At 41.9% G+C, this 27,129-nt stretch overlaps 1 protein-coding gene across 1 annotated transcript in view; it reads right to left on the bottom strand.

The window, feature by feature from the left end:
- Nucleotides 1–27,129, bottom strand: part of LOC139749354 (uncharacterized) — a 175,935-nt gene that overhangs the window by 91,277 nt on the left and 57,529 nt on the right. The window contains exon 7 of the mRNA XM_071663072.1: nt 626–834. Coding sequence (XP_071519173.1) covers nt 626–834 — 209 coding nt within the window. The remainder of the gene's footprint in view (nt 1–625; nt 835–27,129) is intronic.

The following is a 27,129-nucleotide window of genomic DNA, read 5'->3' as shown; positions in this document are numbered from 1 at the left end:
TTAATCAAATTTCATCAATGTGTACAAACCTTAACCTCATTTGATTTAACATGAATACTTAAGACCAAACAAACTATACATAATCCAGTAAATTGAAGTTCATAATAACAATTTGTTTACTGGTTACTATGTTGCTTAAAGAGGTGGTGCCAAAGATCTATCTACCAAATTTCTTAAATCATTAGTAATATCAGAGCTAGCAACAATGGAGGAATTCCTTGAATCTCTCTTCATTAAGATACAATTCAATGAAAATACCAAATTTCATGGGTAAAATCTATTTGTTAGTTTAATGACAATCAATGTATGATAAACACTCAAATCCTCTTCCAGTATTCCCCATGGGTAAAACTGCTTTCAAGATCAGCAGAGAGCGGAAAAGACATTTAAGTGGTTTGCAGAAAAAAAAGAACCCTAACCACTAATTTCACCTCCCTTTAATAACCTTGCTTTTACCTACTTTTCTTTGATAAAGCTGTTCATTCTGCCACTCAAATTCCATTTTGTGCAATAATTAACCAAGTGGTTAGTATATTCAAAAGTGTTAAGGATGGGAATCAACTTCTAACTAAAAATGATAGAAGAACATTTCATACTCACAGCAAGCAAGTAGTTTTTCAAATACCTTATTCATGGTGTTAGCATGAGCCTTGTACACCATCTCAGGAACTTGTGGAGAATACATTGAGCCATCTAAATGTGAAAGAGAGGTTGTCCCATCTAACAGAGGAGAAAGGATCTTCCAAGATGATTCTTCTTTCTGTCGAAATTCTGCTATTCGGTCCCACAGGCAGCCTGTTTTGCTGTTCATCTTCACTATGTCGTCCAAAACCTCTGAAGAGCATGCATTTTAAAAGTTTCTAATAAAAAATAAAATCATTCTACTGCTGATAAATCTTACTGGTCCTTAATTATAGGGAGTTCCTGTAGCTTAACTGATTCAAACTTTACTCCTCTTTTTTGGCCCAATTAATCTATACCTATAGATGACTTCACCTCCTCTAATTCTACTCATGATTACAATCCATCCTTCTCCCAGATGACTTCACCTCCTCTAATTCTACTCATGATTACAATATATCCTTCTCCCATCACTCCCATTCACCTATGTCCTTGGATAAAGTACTGCTCTCACACCAGGGGTAATTCTAGCTCTGCATCCTTACTTAACAGTTTGAGTCAAAAGCAGTTCAACTTATCAACTCTTCCAGACTAACCTTAAAAACGTAACCCACTTACCCTATGTCATAATGTTTGTTCACTCTCTCTCTTCTGTAGGTATTACTTAGGTTTCTTGCTCCCATGAGCTGGTTGCTTGTGTGCCCCCATCATTAGTTAGACCATGCAATACTCAGCAGCTTGCAGCATTACAAGATTACTGTGTGGCCATTGGAAACTCAAGGGTGGACCACTTTGAGAACTGTTTCTTTCCCTACAATTGGAAGCTTTGGAACTCCCTCCCTCTCATGTCTTTCCCATTAACTATGACCTGATACTTTTTAAAAGACAGGTTTTTCAATTCCTCCAAAATTCATAAATATTTTTCCTTGCATCTTCTTTTTCCTTCATTAACCTCTATATATTTCAATTGAGGCCTGGCCTTCAGGTGAACTTTAGTCTGTAACTGGAGCCTCCAACAAAAAAAAAAGTGCAATCTTCCAAATACTTACCCAGTGACACGTGAGCAGGTGTAAGACCAAAATAATACACCTTAAGTCCTAAGCAAGTATGCCTCTGAGCTAGTTTCTATCATTGCTCATTCATTTCACCCCTCTCTAAAAACCCAAGCTCTTCACACTTCTTAGAGGCATTCCTTAATACAACTTATCACCTTCCCCTATGTGATCCTTAAATTCTAACTCTTTACCATGTATTACTAATCCTCGAGCATTTGTATATGATACTTTCAGTCCACCATTACCAATGCCTAACAATCCTCTATAGCACTGGTGGGGGTGATCTGTCCTCTTGCCTCATGTGGTGTCTTAATTTTTTGCCTTATGATTAAATTCTTTGGTCATTTCCACCTCTTCCCTTCATCTAATATGCTTTACGAATACTCTACTGAATTCCATCACTTTTAGAGTTTCTTAGCCTGTCTTAGTATCTCCTAGCTAAATGATTCCAAGTTAAATTTAACAATAATGTGGAGGGTGAAATGAATGAGGCCATTTCTTCATGTGTTCCAGGCACTACCTCGCTAATATATGAAATGGTGAAAACTGAAAAACAAAATGTAAAAATATTCCACCTTGCATACTAAAATCCAGCGTGAAAGACTGGCTGGTAAGCATGAGAATATTAAATTTTCTTTTTACTTATACTGAACTTAGTTTCACTGAGTAGAGATGAGTCACAATGAAGCATTTTTTCATGCATATGTTTTCATACATCAAGATTACGCAAATCACTCACATTTCATCAATGCATTATGAACCACTGTGAAAGCCCAGCCGCCTGCACTATTCATCCAAGCAATACTACCCGAATCATGCTACCCAACGAGTCAGTTCTCTACTAGCATCCACAATGTAAAGATGTATCTTTACCATTCATATAATTCTAACTAGCAACAGGGATCGAGCACAATAGTTCAAATCCTGGTTGCAGCAGGCAACCCAGCTGTTCATCCTACCCGAGGGGTTGGTTGATAAAATGGGTACCTGGTTCAGGTATATATATACACATGACAGCTAGAGACTGAGTGTGAACGAATGTGGCCTTTTTTGTCAGTTTTCCTGGCGCTACCTCGCTGAAGCAGGGAGAAGCGATGCTATTTCCTTTGTGGTGGGGTAGCGAGAGGAATGGATGAAGGCAAGCAAGTATGAATATATACATGTGTATATATGCATATGTCTATGTATGTATATGTGCATGTATGGGCATTTATGTATAATGTATATATATATATATATATATATATATATATATATATATATATATATATATATATATATATATATATGGAGACATCACAAACCCCTGCCGCAAACCTACATTCACTGAGAACCAATCACTTTCCTCTCTTCCTACACGTACACATGCCTTACATCCTCGATAAAAACTTTTCACTGCTTCTAACAACTTGCCTCCCACACCATATATTCTTAATACCTTCCACAGAGCATCTCTATCAACTCTATCATATGCCTTCTCCAGATCCATAAATGCTACATACAAATCCATTTGCTTTTCTAAGTATTTCTCACATACATTCTTCAAAGCAAACACCTGATCCACACATCCTCTACCACTTCTGAAACCGCACTGCTCTTCCCCAATCTGATGCTCTGTACATGCCTTCACCCTCTCGATCAATACCCTCCCATATAATTTACCAGGAATACTCAACAAACTTATACCTCTGTAATTTGAGCACTCACTCTTATCCCCTTTGCCTTTGTACAATGGCACTATGCACGCATTCCGCCAATCCTCAGGCACCTCACCATGAGTCATACATACATTAAATAACCTTACCAACCAGTCAACAATATAGTCACCCCCTTTTTTAATAAATTCCACTGGTTGTTTAATTTGTTTATGGATGGGGTTGTAAGGGAGGTAAATGCAAGAGTCCTGGAAAGAGGGGCAAGTATGAAGTCTGTTGGGGATGAGAGAGCTTGGGAAGTGAGTCAGTTGTTGTTCGCTGATGATACAGCACTGGTGGCTGATTCATGTGAGAAACTGCAGAAGCTGGTGACTGAGTTTGGTAAAGTGTGTGGAAGAAGAAAGTTGAGAGTAAATGTGAATAAGAGCAAGGTTATTAGGTACAGTAGGGGTGAGGGTCAAGTCAATTGGGAGGTGAGTTTGAATGGAGAAAAACTGGAGGAAGTGAAGTGTTTTAGATATCTGGGAGTGGATCTGTCAGCGGATGGAACCATGGAAGCGGAAGTGGATCATAGGGTGGGGGAGGGGGCGAAAATTTTGGGAGCCTTGAAAAATGTGTGGAAGTCGAGAACATTATCTCGGAAAGCGAAAATGGGTATGTTTGAGGGAATAGTGGTTCCAACAATGTTGTATGGTTGCGAGGCGTGGGCTATGGATAGAGATGTGCGCAGGAGGATGGATGTGCTGGAAATGAGATGTTTGAGGACAATGTGTGGTGTGAGGTGGTTTGATCGAGTAAGTAACGTAAGGGTAAGAGAGATGTGTGGAAATAAAAAGAGCGTGGTTGAGAGAGCAGAAGAGGGTGTTTTGAAATGGTTTGGGCACATGGAGAGAATGAGTGAGGAGAGATTGACCAAGAGGATATATGTGTCGGAGGTGGAGGGAACGAGGAGAAGAGGGAGACCAAATTGGAGGTGGAAAGATGGAGTGAAAAAGATTTTGTGTGATCGGGGCCTGAACATGCAGGAGGGTGAAAGGAGGGCAAGGAATAGAGTGAATTGGAGTCATGTGGTATACAGGGGTTGACGTGCTGTCAGTGGATTGAATCAAGGCATGTGAAGCGTCTGGGGTAAACCATGGAAAGCTGTGTAGGTATGTATATTTGCGTGTGTGGACGTGTGTATGTACATGTGTATGTGGGGGGGGGGGGTTGGGCCATTTCTTTCGTCTGTTTCCTTGCGCTACCTCGCAAACGCGGGAGACAGCGACAAAGTATAAAAAAAAAAAAAAAAAAAAAAAAAAAATATATATATATATATATATATATTTTTTTTTTTTTTTTTTTTTTTTATACTTTGTCGCTGTCTCCCGCGTTTGCGAGGTAGCGCAAGGAAACAGACGAAAGAAATGGCCCAACCCCCCCCATACACATGTACATACACACGTCCACACACGCAAATATACATACCTACACAGCTTTCCATGGTTTACCCCAGACGCTTCACATGCCTTGATTCAATCCACTGACAGCACGTCAACCCCTGTATACCACATCGCTCCAATTCACTCTATTCCTTGCCCTCCTTTCACCCTCCTGCATGTTCAGGCCCCGATCACACAAAATCCTTTTCACTCCATCTTTCCACCTCCAATTTGGTCTCCCTCTTCTCCTCGTTCCCTCCACCTCCGACACATATATCCTCTTGGTCAATCTTTCCTCACTCATTCTCTCCATGTGCCCAAACCACTTCAAAACACCCTCTTCTGCTCTCTCAACCACGCTCTTTTTATTTCCACACATCTCTCTTACCCTTACGTTACTTACTCGATCAAACCACCTCACACCACACATTGTCCTCAAACATCTCATTTCCAGCACATCCATCCTCCTACGCACAACTCTATCCATAGCCCACGCCTCGCAACCATACAACATTGTTGGAACTACTATTCCTTCAAACATACCCATTTTTGCTTTCCGGGATAATGTTCTCGACTTCCACACATTTTTCAAGGCTCCCAAAATTTTCGCCCCCTCCCCCACCCTATGATCCACTTCCGCTTCCATGGTTCCATCCGCTGACAGATCCACTCCCAGATATCTAAAACACTTCACTTCCTCCAGCCTCTCACCATTCAAACTCACCTCCCAATTGACTTGACCCTCAACCCTACTGTACCTAATAACCTTGCTCTTATTGACATTTACTCTTAACTTTCTTCTTCCACACACTTTACCAAACTCCGTCACCAGCTTCTGCAGTTTCTCACATGAATCCGCCACCAGCGCTGTATCATCAGCGAACAACAACTGACTCACTTCCCAAGCTCTCTCATCCCCAACAGACTTCATACTTGCCCCTCTTTCCAAAACTCTTGCATTTACCTCCCTAACAACCCCATCCATAAACAAATTAAACAACCATGGAGACATCACACACCCCTGCCGCAAACCTACATTCACTGAGAACCAATCACTTTCCTCTCTTCCTACACGTACACATGCCTTACATCCTCGATAAAAACTTTTCACTGCTTCTAACAACTTTCCTCCCACACCATATATTCTTAATACCTTCCACAGAGCATCTCTATCAACTCTATCATATGCCTTCTCCAGATCCATAAATGCTACATACAAATCCATTTGCTTTTCTAAGTATTTCTCACATACATTCTTCAAAGCAAACACCTGATCCACACATCCTCTACCACTTCTGAAACCACACTGCTCTTCCCCAATCTGATGCTCTGTACATGCCTTCACCCTCTCAATCAATACCCTCCCATATAATTTACCAGGAATACTCAACAAACTTATACCTCTGTAATTTGAGCACTCACTCTTATCCCCTTTGCCTTTGTACAATGGCACTATGCAAGCATTCCGCCAATCCTCAGGCACCTCACCATGAGTCATACATACATTAAATAACCTTACCAACCAGTCAACAATACAGTCACCCCCTTTTTTAATAAATTCCACTGCAATACCATCCAAACCTGCTGCCTTGCCGGCTTTCATCTTCCGCAAAGCTTTTACTACCTCTTCTCTGTTTACCAAATCATTTTCCCTAACCCTCTCACTTTGCACACCACCTCGACCCAAACACCCTATATCTGCCACTCTGTCATCAGACACATTCAACAAACCTTCAAAATACTCATTCCATCTCCTTCTCACATCACCACTACTTGTTATCACCTCCCCATTTACGCCCTTCACTGAAGTTCCCATTTGCTCCCTTGTCTTACGCACCCTATTTACCTCCTTCCAGAACATCTTTTTATTCTCCCTAAAATTTACTGATAGTCTCTCACCCCAACTCTCATTTGCCCTTTTTTTCACCTCTTGCACCTTTCTCTTGACCTCCTGTCTCTTTCTTTTATACTTCTCCCACTCAATTGCATTTTTTCCCTGCAAAAATCGTCCAAATGCCTCTCTCTTCTCTTTCACTAATACTCTTACTTCTTCATCCCACCACTCACTACCCTTTCTAAACAGCCCACCTCCCACTCTTCTCATGCCACAAGCATCTTTTGCGCAATCCATCACTGATTCCCTAAATACATCCCATTCCTCCCCCACTCCCCTTACTTCCATTGTTCTCACCTTTTTCCATTCTGTACACAGAATATATATATATATATATATATATATATATATATGTGTGTATATGAGTGGATGGGCCATTCTATGTCTGTTTCCTGGCACTACCTCGCTGATGCGGGAAACAGCGATTGAGTATATCATTCATCTATTTATCATACTTTGTCGCTATCTCCCGCGTTAGCAAGGTAGCGCAAGAAGACAGACAAAAGAATGGCCCAACCCACCCACATACACATGTATATACATACATGTCCACACAAGCACATATACTTTCCTATACTTTTCAACGTATACATATATATACATATACAGACATATACATATATACACATGTACATAACTCATACTTACTGCCTTCATTCATTCCCATCGCCACCCCGCCACACATGAAATGACAAGCCCCTCCCCCGCACGTGCACAAGGTAGCGCTAGGAAAGGGCAACAAAGGACACATTTGTTCACACTCAGTCTCTAGCTGTCATGTATAATGCATCGAGACCACAGCTCCCTTTCCACATCCAGGCTCCACAAAACTTTCCATGGTTTACCCCAAACACTTCACATGCCCTGGTTCAATCCATTGATACCACAATTCACTCTATTCCCTGCATGCCTTTTACCCTCCTGTATGTTCAGGCCCTTATCACTCAAAATCTTTTTCACTCCATACTTCCACCTCCAGTTTGGTCTCCCACTTCTCGTTCCCTCCACCTCTGACACATATTCTTTTTGTCAATCTTTCCTCACTCATTCTCTCCATGTGACCAAACCATTTCAATACACCCTCTTCTGCTCTCTCAACCACACACTATTTATTACCACACATCTCTCTTACCCTTTCATTACTTACTCGATCAAACCACCTTATACCACACCACATATTGTCCTCAAACATCTCATTTCCAATACATCCACCCTCCTCAGCACAACACTACCTATAGCCCATGCCTTGCAAATATATAACATTGTTGGAACCACTATCCCTTCAAACATACCCATTTTTGCTTTCCAAGATAATGTTCTCGCCTTCCACACATTTTTCAATGCTCCCAGAACTTTCGCTCCCTCCCCTACTCTGTGACTCACTTCCACTTCCATGGTTCCATCCACTGCCAAATCCACTCCCAGATATCTAAAACACCTCACTTCCTCCAGTTTTTCTCCATTCAAACTTACCTAATTGACTTGTCCCTCAACCCTACTGTACCTAATAACCTTGCTCTTATTCACATTTACTCTCAGCTTTCTTCTTAGAATCACACACTACCAAACTCAGTCACCAGCTTCTGCAGTTTCTCACTCGAATCAACCACCAGTGCTGTATCATCAACCAACAACAACTGACTCATTTCCCAAGCCCTCTCATCCGCAAAAGACTTCATACTTGCCCCTCTCTCCAAAAAACTCTTGCATTCACCTCCCTAACAACCCCATCCATAAACAAATTAAACGACCATGGAGACACCACGCATCCCTGCCGCAAACCAATATTCACTGGGAACAACTCATTTTCCTCTCTTCCTACTCGTACACATGCCTTACATCCTCGATAAACTTTTCACTGCTTCTAGCAACTTGCCTCCCACACCATATATTCTTAATACCTTCCACAAAGCATCTCTATCAACTCTATCATATGCCTTCTCCAGATCCATAAATGCTACATACAAATCCATTTGCTTTTCTAAGTATTTCTCACATACATTCTTCAAAGCAAACACCTGACCCACATATCATCTACCACTTCTGAAACCATACTGTTCTTCCCGAATCTGATGCTCTGTACATGTCTTCACCCTCTCAATCAATATCCTCCCGTATAATTTCCCAGGCATACTCAAAAAACTTATACCTCTGTAATTTGAACACCAACCTTTATCACCTTTGACTTTGTACAATGGCACTATGCATACATTCCGCCAATCCTCAGGCACTTCACCATGAGCCACACATGCACTGAATATCCTCACCAACCAGTCAACAACACAGTCACCCCCTTTTTTAATAAATTCCACTGCAATAACATCCAAACCCACCGCCTTGCCGGCTTTTATCTTCCGCAAAGCTTTCACTACCTCTTCTCTGTTTACTAAATTATTCTCTCACTTTGCACACCACCTCGACCAAAACATCCTATATCTGCCACTCTATCATGTCAGAGGTGGAGGGAACAAGAAGTGGGAGACCAAATTGGAGGTGGGAGGATGGAGTGAAAAAGATCTTGAGCGATTGGGGCCTGAACATGCAGGAGGGTAAAAGGCGTGCAAGGAATAGAGTGAATTGGAATGATGTGGTATACTGGGGTTGACGTGCTATCAATGGATTGAACCAGGTCATGTGAAGCGTGTGGGGTAAACCATGGAAAGTTTTGTGGGGCCTAGATGTGGAAAGGGAGCTGTGGTTTCGGTGCATTATACATGACAGCTTGAGACTGAGTGTGAATGAATGTGGCCTTTGTTTTCTTTTCCTAGCGCTACCTCGCGCACATGCGGGGGGAGGGGGTTGTTATTTCATGTGTGGCAGGGTGGCAATGGGAATGAATAAAGGCAGACAATATGAATTATGTACATGTGTATATATAAATATGTCTATGTGTGTACCTATATGTATATGTTGAGATGTATAGGTATGTATATTTACATGTGTGGATATGTATGTATATACATGTGTATGTAAGTGGGTTGGGCCATTCTTTCATCTGTTTCCTTGCGCGACCTTGATAACGCAGGAGACAGCGACAAAGCAAAATAATAATATAATATCATTTATGTGTGTCAGAGGTGGAAAGAAAGAGAAGTAGAAGACCAAATTGGAGTTGGAAGGATGGAAAAAAAAGATTTTGAGCAATCGGGGCCTGAACATGCAGGAGGGTGAAAGGCGTGCAAGGAATAGAGTGAATTGGAATGATGTGGTATACCAGGGTCGACGTGCTATCAATGGATTAAACCAGGGCATGTGAAGCGTCTGGGGTAAACCATGGAAAGTGTTGTGGGGCCTAGATGTGAAAAGGGAGCTGTGGTTTCAGTGCATTATACATGACAGCTAGAAACTGAGTGTGAATGAATGTGGCCTTTGTTGTCCTTTCCTAACACTACTTCGCGGGCATGTGGAGGGCGGGGGTTGTCATTTTATGTGTGTGGGGTGGCGACGGGAATGGCTGAGGGCAGCAAAAATGAATCATGTACATGTGTATATATGTATATGTTTGTGTATGTATATATATGTATACGTTGAAATGTATAGGTATGTATAAGTGCATGTGTGGAAGTGTATGTATATACTTGTGTATTTGGGTGGGTTGGGCCATTCTTTTGTCTGCTTCCTTGCACTACCTTGCTAACACCAGAGACAGCGACAAAGTACAATAAATAAATATCATACATAAAAGCTAGAGAGTGAGTGTGAACGAATGTGGCCTTTGTTGTCTTTTCCTAGCGCTATCTCATGCACGTGTGAGGGGAGGGGGTTGTCATTTCATGTGTGGTGGGGTGGCAACAGGAATGAATAAAGGCAGCAAGTATGAATTATGAACATGTGTTTATATGTATATGTCTATGTATGCATATATATATTTATTTCTTTTTTTATTTTGCTTTGTCGCTGTTTCCCGTGTTAGCCAGGTAGCACAAGGAAACAGACGAAAGAATGGCCCAACCCACCCACATACACATGTATATACATACACGTCCACACACGCAAATATACATACCTATACATCTCAATGTATACATATATATATACACACACATATACATATATACACATGTACATAATTCATACTGTCTGCCTTTATTCATTCCCATTGCCACCTCGCCACACATGAAATAACAACCCCCTCTCCCCTCAGGTGTGCGAGGTAGTGCTAGGAAAAGACAACAAAGGCCCCATTCATTCACGCTCAGTCTCTAGCTGTCATGTAATAATGCACCGAAACCACAGCTCCCTTTCCACATCCAGGCCCCACAGAACTTTCCATGGTTTACCCCAGACACTTTACATGACCTGGTTCAATCCAATGACATCACATCAACCTCGGTATACCATATTGTTCCAATTCACTCTATTCCTTGCACGCCTTTCACCCTCATGCATGTTCAGGCCCCGATCACTCAAAATCTTTTTCACTCCATCTTTCCACCTCCAATTTGGTCTCCCACTTCTCCTCGTTCCCTCCACCTCTGACACATATATCCTCTTGGTCAATCTTTCCTCACTCATTCTCTCCATGTGACTAAACCATTTCAAAACACCCTCTTCTGCTCTCTCAACCACGCTCTTTTTATTACCACACATCTCTCTTACCCTTACATTACTTACTCGATCAAACCACCTCACACCACATATTGTCCTCAAACATCTCATTTCCACCACATCCACCCTCCTGTGCACAACTCTATCCACAGCCCACACCTCACAACCATACAACATTGTTGGAACCACTATTCCTTCAAACATACCCATTTTTGCTTTCCAAGATAATGTTCTCGACTTCCACACATTCTTCAAGTCTCCCAGAATTTTCGCCCCCTCCCCCACCCTATGATTCGCTTCCGCTTCCATGGTTCCATCTGCTGCCAGATCCACTCCCAGATATCTAAAACACTTCACTTCTTCCAGTTTTTCTCCATTCAAACATACCTCCCAATTGACTTGACCCTCAACCTTACTGTACCTAATAACCTTGCTCTTATTCACATTTACTCTCAACTTTCTTCTTTCACACACTTTACCAAACTCAGTCACCAGCTTCTGCAGTTTCTCACATGAATCAGCCACCAGTGCTGTATCATCAGCGAACAACAACTGACTCACTTCCCAAGCTCTCTCATCCACAACAGACTGCATACTTGCCCTTCTTTCCAAAACTCTTGCATTCACCTCCCCAACAACCCAATCCATAAACAATTTAAACAACCATGGAGACATCACACACCCCTGCCGCGAACCTACATTCACTGAGAACAAATCACTTTCCTCTCTTCCTACACGTACACATGCCTTACATCCTCAATAAAAACTTTTCACTGCTTCTAACAACTTGCCTCCCACACCATATATTCTTAATACCTTCCACTGAGCATCTCTATCAACTCTATCATATGCCTTCTCCAGATCCATAAATGCTACATACAAATCCATTTGCTTTTCTAAGTATTTCTCACATACATTCCTCAAAGCAAACACCTGATCCACACATCCTCTACCACTTCTGAATCCACACTGCTCTTCTCCAATCTGATGCTCTGTACATGCCTTCACCCTCTCAATCAATACCCTCCCATATAATTTACCAGGAATACTCAACAAACTTACACCTCTCTAATTTGAGCACTCACCTTTGTCCCCTTTCCCTTTGTACAATGGCACTATGCAAGCATTCCACCAATCCTCAGGCACCTCACCATGAGTCATACATACATTAAATAACCTTACCAACAAGTCAACAACACAGTCACCCCCTTTTTTTAATAAATTCCACTGCAATACCTTCCAAATTCGCTGCCTTACCACCTTTCATCTTCTGCGAAGCTTTTACTACCTCTTCTCTGTTTACCAAATCATTTTCCCTAACCCTCTCACTTTGCACACCACCTCGTCCAAAACACCCTATATCTGCCACTCTATCATCAAACACATTCAACAAACCTTCAAAATACTCACTCCATCTCCTTCTCACATCACCACTACTTGTTATCACCTCCCCATTAGCCCCATTCACTGAAGTTCCCATTTGTTCCCTTGTCTTACGCATTTTATTTACCTCCTTCCAAAACATCTTTTTTTCTCCCTAAAATTTAATGATACTCTCTCACCCCAACTCTCATTTGCCCTCTTTTTCACCTCTTGCACCTTTCTCTTGACCTCCTGTCTCTTTCTTTTACACATCTCCCACTCATTTGCATTATTTCCCTGCAAAAATCGTCCAAATGCCTCTCTCTTCTCTTTCACTAATACTCTTACTTCTTCATCCCACCACTCACTACCCTTTCTAATCTGCTCACCTCCCATGCTTCTCATGCCACAAGCATCTTTTGCGCAAGCCATCACTGCTTCCCTAAATATATCCCATTCCTCCCCCACTCCCCTTACATCCTTTGTTCTCACCTTTTTCCATTCTGTACTCAGTCTCTCCTGATACTTCCTCACACAAGTCTCCTTCCCAAGCTCACTTACTCTCACCACTCTCTTCATCCCAACATTCTCTCTTCTTTTCTGAAAACCTTTACAAATCTTCACCTTCACCTCCACAAGATAATGATCAGACATCCCGCCAGTTGCACCTCTCAGCACATTAACATCCAAAAGTCTCTCTTTTGCGCGCCTATCAATTAACACGTAATCCAATAACGCTCTCTGGCCATCTCTTCTACTAACATACGTATACTTTTGTATATCTCTCTTTTTAAACCAGGTATTCCCAATCACCAGTCCTTTTTCAGCACATAAATCTACAAGCTCTTCACCATTTCCATTTACAACACTGAACACCCCATGTATACCAATTATTCCCTCAATTACCACATTACTCACCTTTGCATTCAAATCACCCATCACTATAACCCAGTCTCGTGCATCAAAAACACTAACACACTCATTCAGCTGCTCCCAAAACAGTTGCCTCTCATGATCTTTCTTCTCATGCCCAGGTGCATATGCACCAATAATCACCCATCTCTCTCAATCAACTTAAACTTTTACCCATATCACTCTAGAGTTTACTTTCTTATACTCTATCACATATTCCCACCACTCCTGTTTCAGGAGTAGTGCTACTCCTTCCCTTGCTCTTGTCCTCTCACTAACCCCTGACTTTACTCACAAGACATTCCAAAACCACTCTTCCCCTTTACGCTTGAGCTTCTTTTCACTCAGACCCAAAACATCCAAGTTCCTTTCCTCAAACATACTACCTATCTCTCCTTTTATTTATATATATATATATTTTTTTTTTCTTTTAAACTATTCGCCATTTCCCGCGTTAGCGAGGTAGCATTAAGAACAGAGGACTGGGCCTTTGAGGGAATACCCTCACCTGGCCCCCTTCTCTGTTCCGTCTTTTGGAAAAAAAAAAAAAAAAAAAAAAAAAAAAAAAAAAAAAAAAATTAAAAAAAAAACGAGAGGGGAGGATTTCCAGCCCCCCGCTCCCACCCCTTTTAGTCGCCTTCTATGACACGCAGGAAATACGTGGGAAGTATTCTTAATTTTCAAAAGAAGGAACAGAGAATTGGGCCAGGTGAGGGTATTCCCTCAAAGGCCCAGTCCTCTGTTCTTAACGCTACCTCGCTAATGCGGGAAATGGAGAATAGTTTGAAAAAAAATATATATATATATATTTTTTTTTTTTTGCTTTGTCGCTGTCTCCCGCATTTGCGAGGTAGCGCAAGGAAACAAACGAAAGAAATGGCCCAACCAACCCCCATACACATGTATATACATACGTCCACACACGCAAATATACATACCTACACAGCTTTCCATGGTTTACCCCAGATGCTCCACATGCCCTGATTCAATCCACTGACAGCACGTCAACCCCTGTATACCACATCGATCCAATTCACTCTATTCCTTGCCCTCTTTTCACCCTCCTGCATGTTCAGACCCCGATCACACAAAATCTTTTTCACTCCATCTTTCCACCTCCAATTTGGTCTCCCACTTCTCCTCGTTCCCTCCACCTCCAACACATACATCCTCTTGGTCAATCTTTCCTCACTCATTCTCTCTATGTGCCCAAACCATTTCAAAACACCCTCTTCTGCTCTCTCAACCATGCTCTTTTTATTTCCACACATCTCTCTTACCCTTACATTACTTACTCGATCAAACCACCTCACACCACACATTATCCTCAAACATTTCATTTCCAGCACATCCATCCTCCTGCGCACAACTCTATCCATAGCCCACGCCTTGCAACCATACAACATTGTTGGAACCACTATTCCTTCAAACATACCCATTTTTGCTTTCCGAGACAATGTTCTCGACTTCCACACATTCTTCAAGGCTCCCAGGATTTTCGCCCCCTCCCCCACCCTATGATTCATTTCCGCTTCCATGGTTCCAACCGCTGCCAGATCCACTCCCAGATATCTAAAACACTTTACTTCCTCCAGTTTTTCTCCATTCAAACTTACCTCCCAATTGACTTGACCCTCAACCCTACTGTACCTAATAACCTTGCTCTTATTCACATTTACTCTTAACTTTCTTCTTTCACACACTTTACCAAACTCAGTCACCAGCTTCTGCAGTTTCTCAAATGAATCAGCCACCAGCGCTGTATCATCAGCGAACAACAACTGACTCACTTCCCAAGTTCTCTCATCCACAACAGACTTCATACTTGCCCCTCTTTCCAAAACTCTTGCATTCACCTCCCTAACAACCCCATCCATAAACAAATTAAACAACCATGGAGACATCACACACCCCTGCCGCAAACCTACATTCACTGAGAACTAATCACTTTCCTCTCTTCCTACACGTACAGATGCCTTACATCCTCGATAAAAACTTTTCACTGCTTCTAACAACTTGCCTCCCACACCATATATTCTTAATACCTTCCACAGAGCATCTCTATCAACTCTATCATATGCCTTCTCCAGATCCATAAATGCTACATACAAATCCATATATATATATATATATATATATATATATATATATATATATATATATATATATATATATATATATTTTTTTTTTTTTTTTTTTTTTTTTATACTTTGTCGCTGTCTCCCGCGTTTGCGAGGTAGCGCAAGGAAACAGACGAAAGAAATGGCCCAACCCCCCCCCCACATACACATGTACATACACACGTCCACACACGCAAATATACATACCTACACAGCTTTCCATGGTTTACCCCAGACGCTTCACATGCCTTGATTCAATCCACTGACAGCACGTCAACCCCTGTATACCACATGACTCCAATTCACTCTATTCCTTGCCCTCCTTTCACCCTCCTGCATGTTCAGGCCCCGATCACACAAAATCTTTTTCACTCCATCTTTCCACCTCCAATTTGGTCTCCCTCTTCTCCTCGTTCCCTCCACCTCCGACACATATATCCTCTTGGTCAATCTCTCCTCACTCATTCTCTCCATGTGCCCAAACCATTTCAAAACACCCTCTTCTGCTCTCTCAACCACGCTCTTTTTATTTCCACACATCTCTCTTACCCTTACGTTACTTACTCGATCAAACCACCTCACACCACACATTGTCCTCAAACATCTCATTTCCAGCACATCCATCCTCCTGTGCACATCTCTATCCATAGCCCACGCCTCGCAACCATACAACATTGTTGGAACCACTATTCCCTCAAACATACCCATTTTCGCTTTCCGAGATAATGTTCTCGACTTCCACATATATATATATATATATATATATATATATATATATATAGAGAGAGAGAGAGAGAGAGAGAGAGAGAGAGTTGATAGAGATGCTATGTGGAAGGTATTAAGAATATATGGTGTGGGAGGAAAGTTGTTAGAAGCAGTGAAAAGTTTTTATCGAGGATGTAAGGCATGTGTACGTGTAGGAAGAGAGGAAAGTGATTGGTTCTCAGTGAATGTAGGTTTGCGGCAGGGGTGTGTGATGTCTCCATGGTTGTTTAATTTGTTTATGGATGGGGTTGTTAGGGAGGTAAATGCAAGAGTTTTGGAAAGACGGGCAAGTATGAAATCTGTTGGGGATGAGAGAGCTTTGGAAGTGAGTCAGTTGTTGTTCGCTGATGATACAGCGCTGGTGGCTGATTCATGTGAGAAACTGCAGAAGCTGGTGACTGAGTTTGGTAAAGTGTGTGGAAGAAGAAAGTTAAGAGTAAATGTGAATAAGAGCAAGGTTATTAGGTACAGTAGGGTTGAGGGTCAAGTCAACTGGGAGGTGAGTTTGAATGGAGAAAAACTGGAGGAAGTGAAGTGTTTTAGATATCTGGGAGTGGATCTGGCAGCGGATGGAACCATGGAAGCGGAAGTGGATCATAGGGTGGGGGAGGGGGCGAAAATTCTGGGGGCCTTGAAGAATGTGTGGAAGTCGAGAACATTATCTCGGAAAGAAAAAATGGGTATGTTTGAAGGAATAGTGGTTCCAACAATGTTGTATGGTTGCGAGGCGTGGGCTATGGATAGAGTTGTGCGCAGGAAGATGGATGTGCTGGAAATGAGATGTTTGAGGACAATGTGTGGTGTGAGGTGGTTTGATCGAGTGAGTAACGTACGGGTAAGAGAGATGTGTGGAAATAAAAAGAGCGTGGTTGAGAGAGCAGAAGAGGGTGTTTTGAAGTGGTTTGGGCACATGGAGAGAATGAGTGAGGAAAGATTGACCAAGAGGATATATGTGTCGGAGGTGGAGGGAACGAGGAGAAGAGGGAGACCAAATTGGAGGTGGAAAGATGGAGTGAAAAAGATTTTGTGTGATCGGGGCCTGAACATGCAGGAGGATGAAAGGAGGGCAAGGAATAGAGTGAATTGGAGCGATGTGGTATACCGGGGTTGACGTGCTGTCAGTGGATTGAATCAAGGCATGTGAAGCGTCTGGGGTAAACCATGGAAAGCTGTGTAGGTATGTATATTTGCGTGTGTGGACGTATGTATATACATGTGTATGGGGGGGTTGGGCCATTTCTTTCGTCTGTTTCCTTGCGCTACCTTGCAAACGCGGGAGACAGCGACAAAGTATAATAAATAAAAATAAAATATATATATATATATGTATATATATATATATATATATATATGTATATACACATGTATATACATACGTCCACACACGCAAATATACATACCTACACAGCTTTCCATGGTTTAACCCAGACGCTTCACATGCCCTGATTCAATCCACTGACAGCACGTCAACCCCGGTATACCACCTCGATCCAATTCACTCTATTCCTTGCCCTTCTTTCACCCTCCTGCATGTTCAGGCCCCGATCACACAAAATCTTTTTCACACCATCTTTCCACCTCCAATTTGGTCTCCCACTTCTCGTTCCCTCCACCTCCGACACATATATCCTCTTGGTCAATCTTTCCTCACTCATTCTCTCCATGTGCCCAAACCATTTCAAAACACCCTCTTCTGCTCTCTCAACCACGCTCTTTTTACTTCCACACATCTCTCTTACCCTTACGTTACTTACTCGATCAAACCACCTCACACCACACATTTTCCTCAAACATCTCATTTCCAGCACATCCATCCTCCTGCACACAACTCTATCCATAGCCCACGCCTCGCAACCATACAACATTGTTGGAACCACCATTCCTTCAAACATACCCATTTTTGCTTTCCGAGACAATGTTCTCCACTCCCACACATTCTTCAAGGCTCCAAGGATTTTCGCCCCCTCCCCCACCCTATGATCCACTTCCACTTCCATGGTTCCATCCGCTGCCAGATCCACTCCCAGATATCTAAAACACTTTACTTCCTCCAGTTTTTCTCCATTCAAACTTACCTCCCCAATTGACTTGACCCTCAACCCTACTGTACCTAATAACCTTGCTCTTATTCACATTTACTCTTAACTTTCTTCTTTCACACTCTTAACCAAACTCAGTCACCAGCTTCTGCAGTTTCTCACATGAATCAGCCACCAGCGCTGTATCATCAGCGAACAACAACTGACTCACTTCCCAAGCTCTCTCATCCCCAACAGACTTCATACTTGCCCCTCTTTCCAAAACTCTTGCATTCACCTCCCTAACAACCCCATCCATAAACAAATTAAACAACCATGGAGACATCACACACCCCTGCTGCAAACCTACATTCACTGAGAACCAATCACTTTCCTCTCTTCCTTCATGTACACATGCCTTACATCCTCAATAAAAACTTTTCACTGCTTCTAACAACTTGCCTCCCACACCATATATTCTTAATACCTTCCACAGAGCATCTCTATCAACTCCATCATATGCCTTCTCCAGATCCATAAATGCTACATACAAATCCATTTGCTTTTCTAAGTATTTCTCAGATACATTCTTCAAAGCAAACACCTGATCCACACATCCTCTACCACTTCTGAAACCACACTGCTCTTCCTCAATCTGATGCTCTGTACATGCCTTCACCCTCTCAATCAATACCCTCCCATATAATTTACCAGGAATACTCAACAAACTTATACCTCTGTAATTTGAGCACTCACTCTTATTCCCCTTGCCTTTGTACAATGGCACTATGCACGCATTCCGCCAATCCTCAGGCACCTCACCATGAGTCATACATACATTAAATAACCTTACCAACCAGTCAATAATACAGTCACCCCCTTTTTTAATAGATTCCACTGCAATACCATCCAAAACTGCTGCCTTGCCGGCTTTCATCTTCCGCAAAGCTTTTACTACCTCTTCTCTGTTTACCAAATCATTTTCCCTAACCCTCTCACTTTGCACACCACCTCGACCAAAACATCCTATATCTGCCACTCTATCATCAAACACATTCAGCAGTGTGGTTTCAGAAGTGGTAGAGGATGTGTGGATCAGGTGTTTGCTTTGAAGAATGTATGTGAGAAATACTTAGAAAAGCAAATGGATTTGTATGTAGCATTTATGGATCTGGAGAAGGCATATGATAGAGTTGATAGAGATGCTCTGTGGAAGGTATTAAGAATATATGGTGTGGGAGGCAAGTTGTTAGAAGCAGTGAAAAGTTTTTATCGAGGATGTAAGGCATGTGTACGTGTAGGAAGAGAGGAAAGTGATTGGTTCTCAGTGAATGTAGGTTTGTGGCAGGGGTGTGTGATGTCTCCATGGTTGTTTAATTTGTTTATGGATGGGGTTCTTAGGGAGGTGAATGCAAGAGTTTTGGAAAGAGGGGCAAGTATGAAGTCTGTTGGGGATGAGAGAGCTTGGGAAGTGAGTAAGTTTTTGTTAGCTGATGATACAGCGCTGGTGGCTGATTCATGTGAGAAACTGCAGAAGCTGGTGACTGAGTTTGGTAAAGTGTGTGAAAAAAGAAAGTTAAGAGTAAATGTGAATAAGAGCAAGGTTATTAGGTACAGTAGGGATGAGGGGCAAGTCAATTGGGAGGTAAGTTTGAATGGAGAAAAACTGGAGGAAGTAAAGTGTTTTAGATATCTGGGAGTGGATCTGGCAGCGGATGGAACCATGGAAGCGAAAGTGGATCATAGGGTGGGGGAGGGGGCGAAAATTCTGGGGGCCTTGAAGAATGTGTGGAAGTCGAGAACATTATCTCGGGAAGCAAAAATGGGTATGTTTGAAGGAATAGTGGTTCCAACAATGTTGTATGGTTGCGAGGCGTGGGCTATGGATAGAGTTGTGCGCAGGAGGATGGATGTGCTGGAAATGAGATGTTTGAGGACAATGCGTGGTGTGAGGTGGTCTGATCGAGTAAGTAACGTAAGGGTAAGAGAGATGTGTGGAAATAAAAAGAGCGTGGTTGAGAGAGCAGAAGAGGGTGTTTTGAAATGGTTCGGGCACATGGAGAGAATGAGTGAGGAAAGATTGACCAAGAGGATATATGTGTCGGAGGTGGAGGGAACGAGGAGAAGAGGGAGACCAAACTGGAGGTGGAAAGATGGAGTGAAAAAGATTTTGTGTGATCGGGGCCTGAACATGGAGGAGGGTGAAAGGAGGGCAAGGCATAGAGTGAATTGGAGCGATGTGGTATACCGGGGTTGACGTGCTGTCAGTGGATTGAATCAAGGCATGTGAAGCGTCTGGGGTAAACCATGGAAAGCTGTGTAGGTATGTATATTTGCGTGTGTGGACGTATGTATATACATGTGTATGGGGGTGGGTTGGGCCATTTCTTTCGTCTGTTTCCTTGCGCTACCTCACAAACGTGGGAGAGAGCAAAAAAAAAAAAAAAAAAAAAAAAAAATATATATATATATATATATATATATATATATATATATATATATATATATATATATATATATATATATATATATATATATTTTTTTTTTTTTTAATTTTCCAAAAGAGAGAACAGAGAAGGGGGCCACGTGAGGATATTCCCTCAAAGTCCCAGTCCTCTGTTCTCAACGCTACCTCGCAGATGCGGGAAATGGCGAATAGTATGAAAATAAAAAAGGGGGGATAAGAGTGAGTGCTTAAATTACAGAGGTATAAGTTTGTTGAGTATTCCTGATAAATTATATGGGAGGGTATTGATTGAGAGGGTGAAGGCATGTACAGAGCATCAGATTGAGGAAGAGCAGTGTGGTTTCAGAAGTGGTAGAGGATGTGTGGATCAGGTGTTTGCTTTGAAGAATGTATCTGAGAAATACTTAGAAAAGCAAATGGATTTGTATGTAGCATTTATGGATCTGGAGAAGGCATATGATAGAATTGATAGAGATGCTCTGTGGAAGGTATTAAGAATATATGGTGCAGGAGGCAAGTTGTTAGAAGCAGTGAAAAGTTCTTATCGAGGATGTAAGGTATGTGTACGTGCAGGAAGAGAGGAAAGTGATTGGTTCTAAGTGAATGTAGGTTTGCAGCAGGGGTGTGTGATGTCTCCATGGTTGTTTAATTTGTTTATGGATGGGGTTGTTAGGGAGGTGAATGCAAGAGTTTTGGAAAGAGGGGCAAGTATGAAGTCTGTTGTGGATGAGAGAGCTTGGGAAGTGAGTCAGTTGTTGTTCGCTGATGACACAGTGCTGGTGGCTGATTCATGTGAGAAACTGCAGAAGCTGGTGACTGAGTTTGGTTAAGAGTGTGAAAGAAGAAAGTTAAGAGTAAATGTGAATAAGAGCAAGGTTATTAGGTACAGTAGGGTTGAGGGTCAAGTCAATTGGGAGGTAAGTTTGAATGGAGAAAAACTGGAGGAAGTAAAGTGTTTTAGATATCTGGGAAAGGATCTGGCATCGGATGAAACCATGGAAGCGGAAGTGAATCATAGGGTGGGGGAGGGGGCGAAAATCTTGGGAGCCTTGAAGAATGTGTGGAAGTCGAGAACATTATCTCGGAAAGCAAAAATGGGTATGTTTGAAGGAATAGTTGGTCCAACAATGTTGTATGGTTGCGAGGCGTGGGCTATGGATAGAGTTGTGCGCAGGAGGGTGGATGTGCTGGAAATGAGATGTTTGAGAACAATGTGTGGTGTGAGGTGGTTTGATCGAGTAAGTAATGTAAGGGTAAGAGAGATGAGTGGAAATAAAAAGAGCATGGTTGAGAGAGGAGAAGAGGGTGTTTTGAAATGGTTTGGGCACATGGAGAGAATGAGTGAGGAAAGATTGACCAAGAGGATATATGTGTCAGAGGTGGAGGGAACGAGGAGAAGTGGGAGACCAAAGTGGAGGTGGAAAGATGGAGTGAAAAAAATTTTGAGCGATCGGGGCCAGAACATGCAGGTGGGCAAGGATTAAAGTGAATTAGATCGATGTGGTATACCGGGGTTGACATGCTGTCAATGGATTGAATAAGGGCATATGAAGCATCAGGGGTCAACCATGGAAAGTTGTGTGGGGCCTGGATGTAGAAAGGGAGCTGTAGTTTCGGGCATTATTGCATGACAGCTAGAGTATGAGTGTGAACGAATGGGGCCTTTGTTGTCTTTTCCTAGCGCTACCTCGCACACATGAGGGGGGAGGGGGATGTTATTCCATGTGTGGCGAGGTGGCGATGGAAATGAATAAAGGCAGTGTGAATTGTGTGCAAGTGTATATATGTAGGTGTCTGTGTGTGTATATATATCTGTGTACACTGAGATGTATGGGTATGTATATTTGCGTGTGTGGATGTGTATGTATATACATGTGTATGGGGGTGGGTTGGGCCATTTCTTTTGTCTGTTTCCTTGCGCTACCTCGCAAACGCGGGGAGAGCGACAAAACAAAACAAAATATAAAATAAAAAATATATATATATATATATATATATATACCTCGAAATGTATAGGTATGTATATGTTCATCTGTGGACATGTATATATATATACAAGTCTATGTGGGTGGGTTGGGCCATTCTTTTGTCTATTTCCTTGCACTATCTGGGTGGTTGGGCCATTCTTTTGTCTATTTCCTTGCACTATCTCGCTAACGCAGGAGACAGCAACAAAGTATAAATATATTCCTGAGTCCATGGAGAAAATGAAATACAATAAGTTCCCAAATGCACTTTTGTGTAATAATCACATCATCAGGGGAGACACAAGAGAGAAATATAACAGGCAATTGATATACAACGAAGAGACGTAGCTAGGATGCCATTTGGTAAACATGCGATTGTCCAAGACAGACAACGAGCGTATAATAAACTTAAGTGGACAAGAAGGTGAGCTGTTTACAAATTTTATCAACAATAAATTCATCCAATTTGTATAGACTATCACTAATATCAAGATTATAATTCTTTGTGTATTCAATAATATTTGATTAAATGATATTTCTCATGGTAATAGAGTTAGAGTTAATAACTGAGATGGCATTACTCAAGTCAATACAATGATCATAGTTTTTAACGTGATTAAACAAGGCATTTGATTCTTGTCCTGTTCTTATACATAATTTATGTTGCTTAAGTCTACCAGAAAGATCCTTACCAGTCTGCCCAACATAATACTTATTACAATTTCTAGATGGCACTTTATAGATGCATCCAGTAGAATTTTCTGGTTAATTCCTGATTAGGGTATTCTTTATAGTATTATTGTTGCTGAAGGCAACATTTACATTAAAGGATTTAAGCAACATGGGAAGTAAAGTGAAATTATTATTAAAAGGGAGAACTAAAAGATTCTTGGTGTCAATAGGAGGTATAGGCTCAACTATATAAAATGATTTCTTTGCTAACTTAAGGGATTTATCGATGAAAGGTCTAGGGTACTTTAACTTATTTATTATACTTTGTCGCTGTCTCCAGCATTAACGAGGTAGCGCAAGGAAACAGACGAAAGAATGGCCCAACCCACCCACATACACATGCATATACATAAACGCCAACACACACACATATACCTATACATTTCAACATATACATACATATACATACACAGAAATATACATATATACACATTTACATATTCATACTTGCTGCCTTCATCCATTCCCGTCGGCAGCCCGCCACACATGAAACAGCACCCCCATCCCCCTGTGTGCGCGCGAGGTAGCACTAGGAAAAGACAACAAAGGCCACATTCATTCACACTCAGTCTCTAATTGTCATGTGTAATGCACCGAAACCACAGCCCCCTTTCCACATCCAGGCCCCACAAAACTTTCCATGGTTTACCCCAGACACTTCACATTCCCTGGTTGAATCCATTGACATTCCCTGGTTCAATCCACTGACAGCCTGTCGAACCCGGTATAACATCTTGTTCCAATTCACTCTATTCCTTGCATGCCTTTCACCCTTCTGCATGTTCAGGCCCTGATCGCTCCATCCTTCCACCTCCAATTTGGTCTCCTACTTCTCCTTGTTCCCTCCACCTCTGACACATATATATCCTCTGTCAATCTTTCCTCACTCATTCTCTCCATGTGGCCAAACCATTTGAATACACCCTCTTCTGCTCTCTCAACCACACTCTTTTTATGACCACATATATCTCTTACCCTTTCATTACTTACTCGATCAAACCACCTCAAGCAACATACTGTCCTCAAACATTTAATTTCCAACACATCCACCCTCCTCTGCACAACCCTATCTATAGCCCATGCCTCGCACCCACATAACATTTTTGGAACCACTATTCCTTCAAACATACCCATTTTTGCTCTCCGAGATAACGTTCTCGCCTTACACACATTCTTCATCGCCCCCAGAACCTTTGCCACCTCCCCCCCCGTGACTCACTTCCGCAACCATGTTACATTTTCTGCCAAGTCCATTCCCAGATATCTAAAACACTTCACTGCCTCAGTTTTTCTCCATTCAAACTTACATCCCAATTAACTTGTCCCTCAACACTACTGAACCTACTATCCTTGCTCTTATTCACATTCACTTTCAACTTTCTCCTTTCATACACTTTTCCAAACTGTCACCAACTTCTGTAGCTTCTCACATGAATCAGCCACTAGAGCTGTATCATCGGTGAACAACAACTGACTCACTTCCCTGCCCTCTCATCCCCAACAGACTTCATCTTTGCCCCTCTCTCCAAAACTCTTGCATTTACCTCCCTAACCACCCCACCCATAATCAAATTAAAGAACCATGGAGACATCACGCACCCCTGCCGCAAACCAAAATTCACTGGGAACCTATCACTCTCCTCATTTCCTACTCATACACATGTTTTACATCCTTGGTAAAAACTTTTCACTGCTTCTAGCAACTTACCTCCCACACCAATATTCTTAAAACCTTCAATAAAGCATCTCTATCAACTCTGCCACATGCTTTCTCCAGATCCATAAATGCTACAAACAAATCCATCTGTTTTTCTAAATAATTTCTCAAACATTGGAATTACTATTCCTTCAAACATACCCATTTTTGTTCTTCAAGATAACGTTCTCCCTTTCCACACATCCTTCATCACCCCCTCCCCCTACCCTATGACTCGCTTCTTCCATGGTTCCACTTACTGCCAAGTCCACTCCCAGATGTCTAAAACACTTCGCTTCCTCCAATTTTTCTCCATTCAAACTTACATCCCAACTAACTTGTCCCTCAACCCTACTGAACCTCATAACTTTGCTCTCTTTCTGGCACCTGAACAAAGCTGACTGGAATGATTTAGTAACTTCTTTTCTGACTTTCCCTGGGTAAATTACTGCCTCATGCGGTGATGCTTCTGTCTCCGCCAAACGCATAACAGAGGTTATTCTTGCAGGAATGCAAGCATTAATCACCTCTCCATCCAAGACCACTTCTTCACCCAATCAATGGTTCAACAATTCCTGTTCTAAGGCCATTTAGACAAGGGATCAGGTATATCAGGCTTGGAAAACTCTCCTTCCTCAGGCCCCCATTCAGCTTTTATCACTGCCCGTAATCTGCAAGCATGTTATCCATGAGGCAAAGCGTTCCTTTACTCAAAGGAATTGCAATAACCTCTCCTCGTCATCCACTGATAGGTCTTTCTGGTCTTTAGCTAAGGGCATCTCTAACAACTTCTGTCACTTTACCTTATCTTCACCTTTCCATTCTGACGGTACTATAGCTGTCTCTCCCATTAACAAACCAACTCTCTTTCTTTCCCATTTCTCCTTTAACTCCACCTTGGATGACTAACATTCCTTCACCCCCTGATATTCCTCTTACTAATCCTATGCCTCCTCCTGTAATCTATTTTTGGACTGTTTGAAAAGTGCTTATTTCTCTGGACACAAGCAAGGCTTATGGTCCTGATGGCATCCATCCCTGTGTACTGATAGAGTGTGCTTGTGTGTCTGTTCCATTTCTGTTTAAAAAACGAAACTTTTCCATCTCCTTAGACACATGCCTTGATACATCCCATCCCTAAAATGGGGTGACCATTACGACCCCTCTAACTACTGTCATATTGCTTTGACATCTACCATTTCCAAATTCTTTGAATCCATCCTCAACTTCCATACCATTAAACACCTTGAAAATCAAAGTCTTCTATCTGATTACTAGTATGGCTTCCATCAGGCAAGATCCAATGGTTATAATCTTTCCTATCTTACTAATGTCTGGTCATCATCTCTGAAACATTTTGGGGAGTCATATGTAACTGCCCTTGACATATCTAAGGCTTTTGAGTGGGTGGCACAATGGGGTCTCGTCTCTTAGCTCTCCTCTTTTGGCTTCCCTCCCTCACTTTGCTCCTTGATATCTAGCTTCCTCTCCTGCTGATCTATCTCTGTGGTTATTGACAGATCAGCCTTCCCCTTTTCTCCACCAACAGCTGTCTCTCAAGGTTCTGTCCTATCCCCTACACTTTTTTTTCTTATTCAATGATTTCCTCACCTCCTCAAATAATCCAATGCACTCATCGGCTGATGACTCAACACTGCATTCATCCACATCCTTTAATTCCACTCCCTCTTCTCTCAATCGATATGACAGTGGGGTAGACATAATCTTGTCAAGTTTAATGCCTCCAAGATCCAATTTCTACCCATCTCGCTAACGAAAACTCCTCACAACTCTTGTCTCTTCTTTAACGGCTCCGTAGTTCTAATTCCTGACTCAATGAACATATCTGGTATTTCTGTAACATCTACTGTTTCTTGGAAACCCCACATTATGGAA

Source organism: Panulirus ornatus, chromosome 7 (assembly GCF_036320965.1).
Source record: "Panulirus ornatus isolate Po-2019 chromosome 7, ASM3632096v1, whole genome shotgun sequence".
Taxonomy (NCBI): domain Eukaryota; kingdom Metazoa; phylum Arthropoda; class Malacostraca; order Decapoda; family Palinuridae; genus Panulirus; species Panulirus ornatus.
The sequence above is the reverse complement of the archived record's forward strand: the minus strand, read 5'-3'. Positions and strand labels throughout refer to the sequence as shown.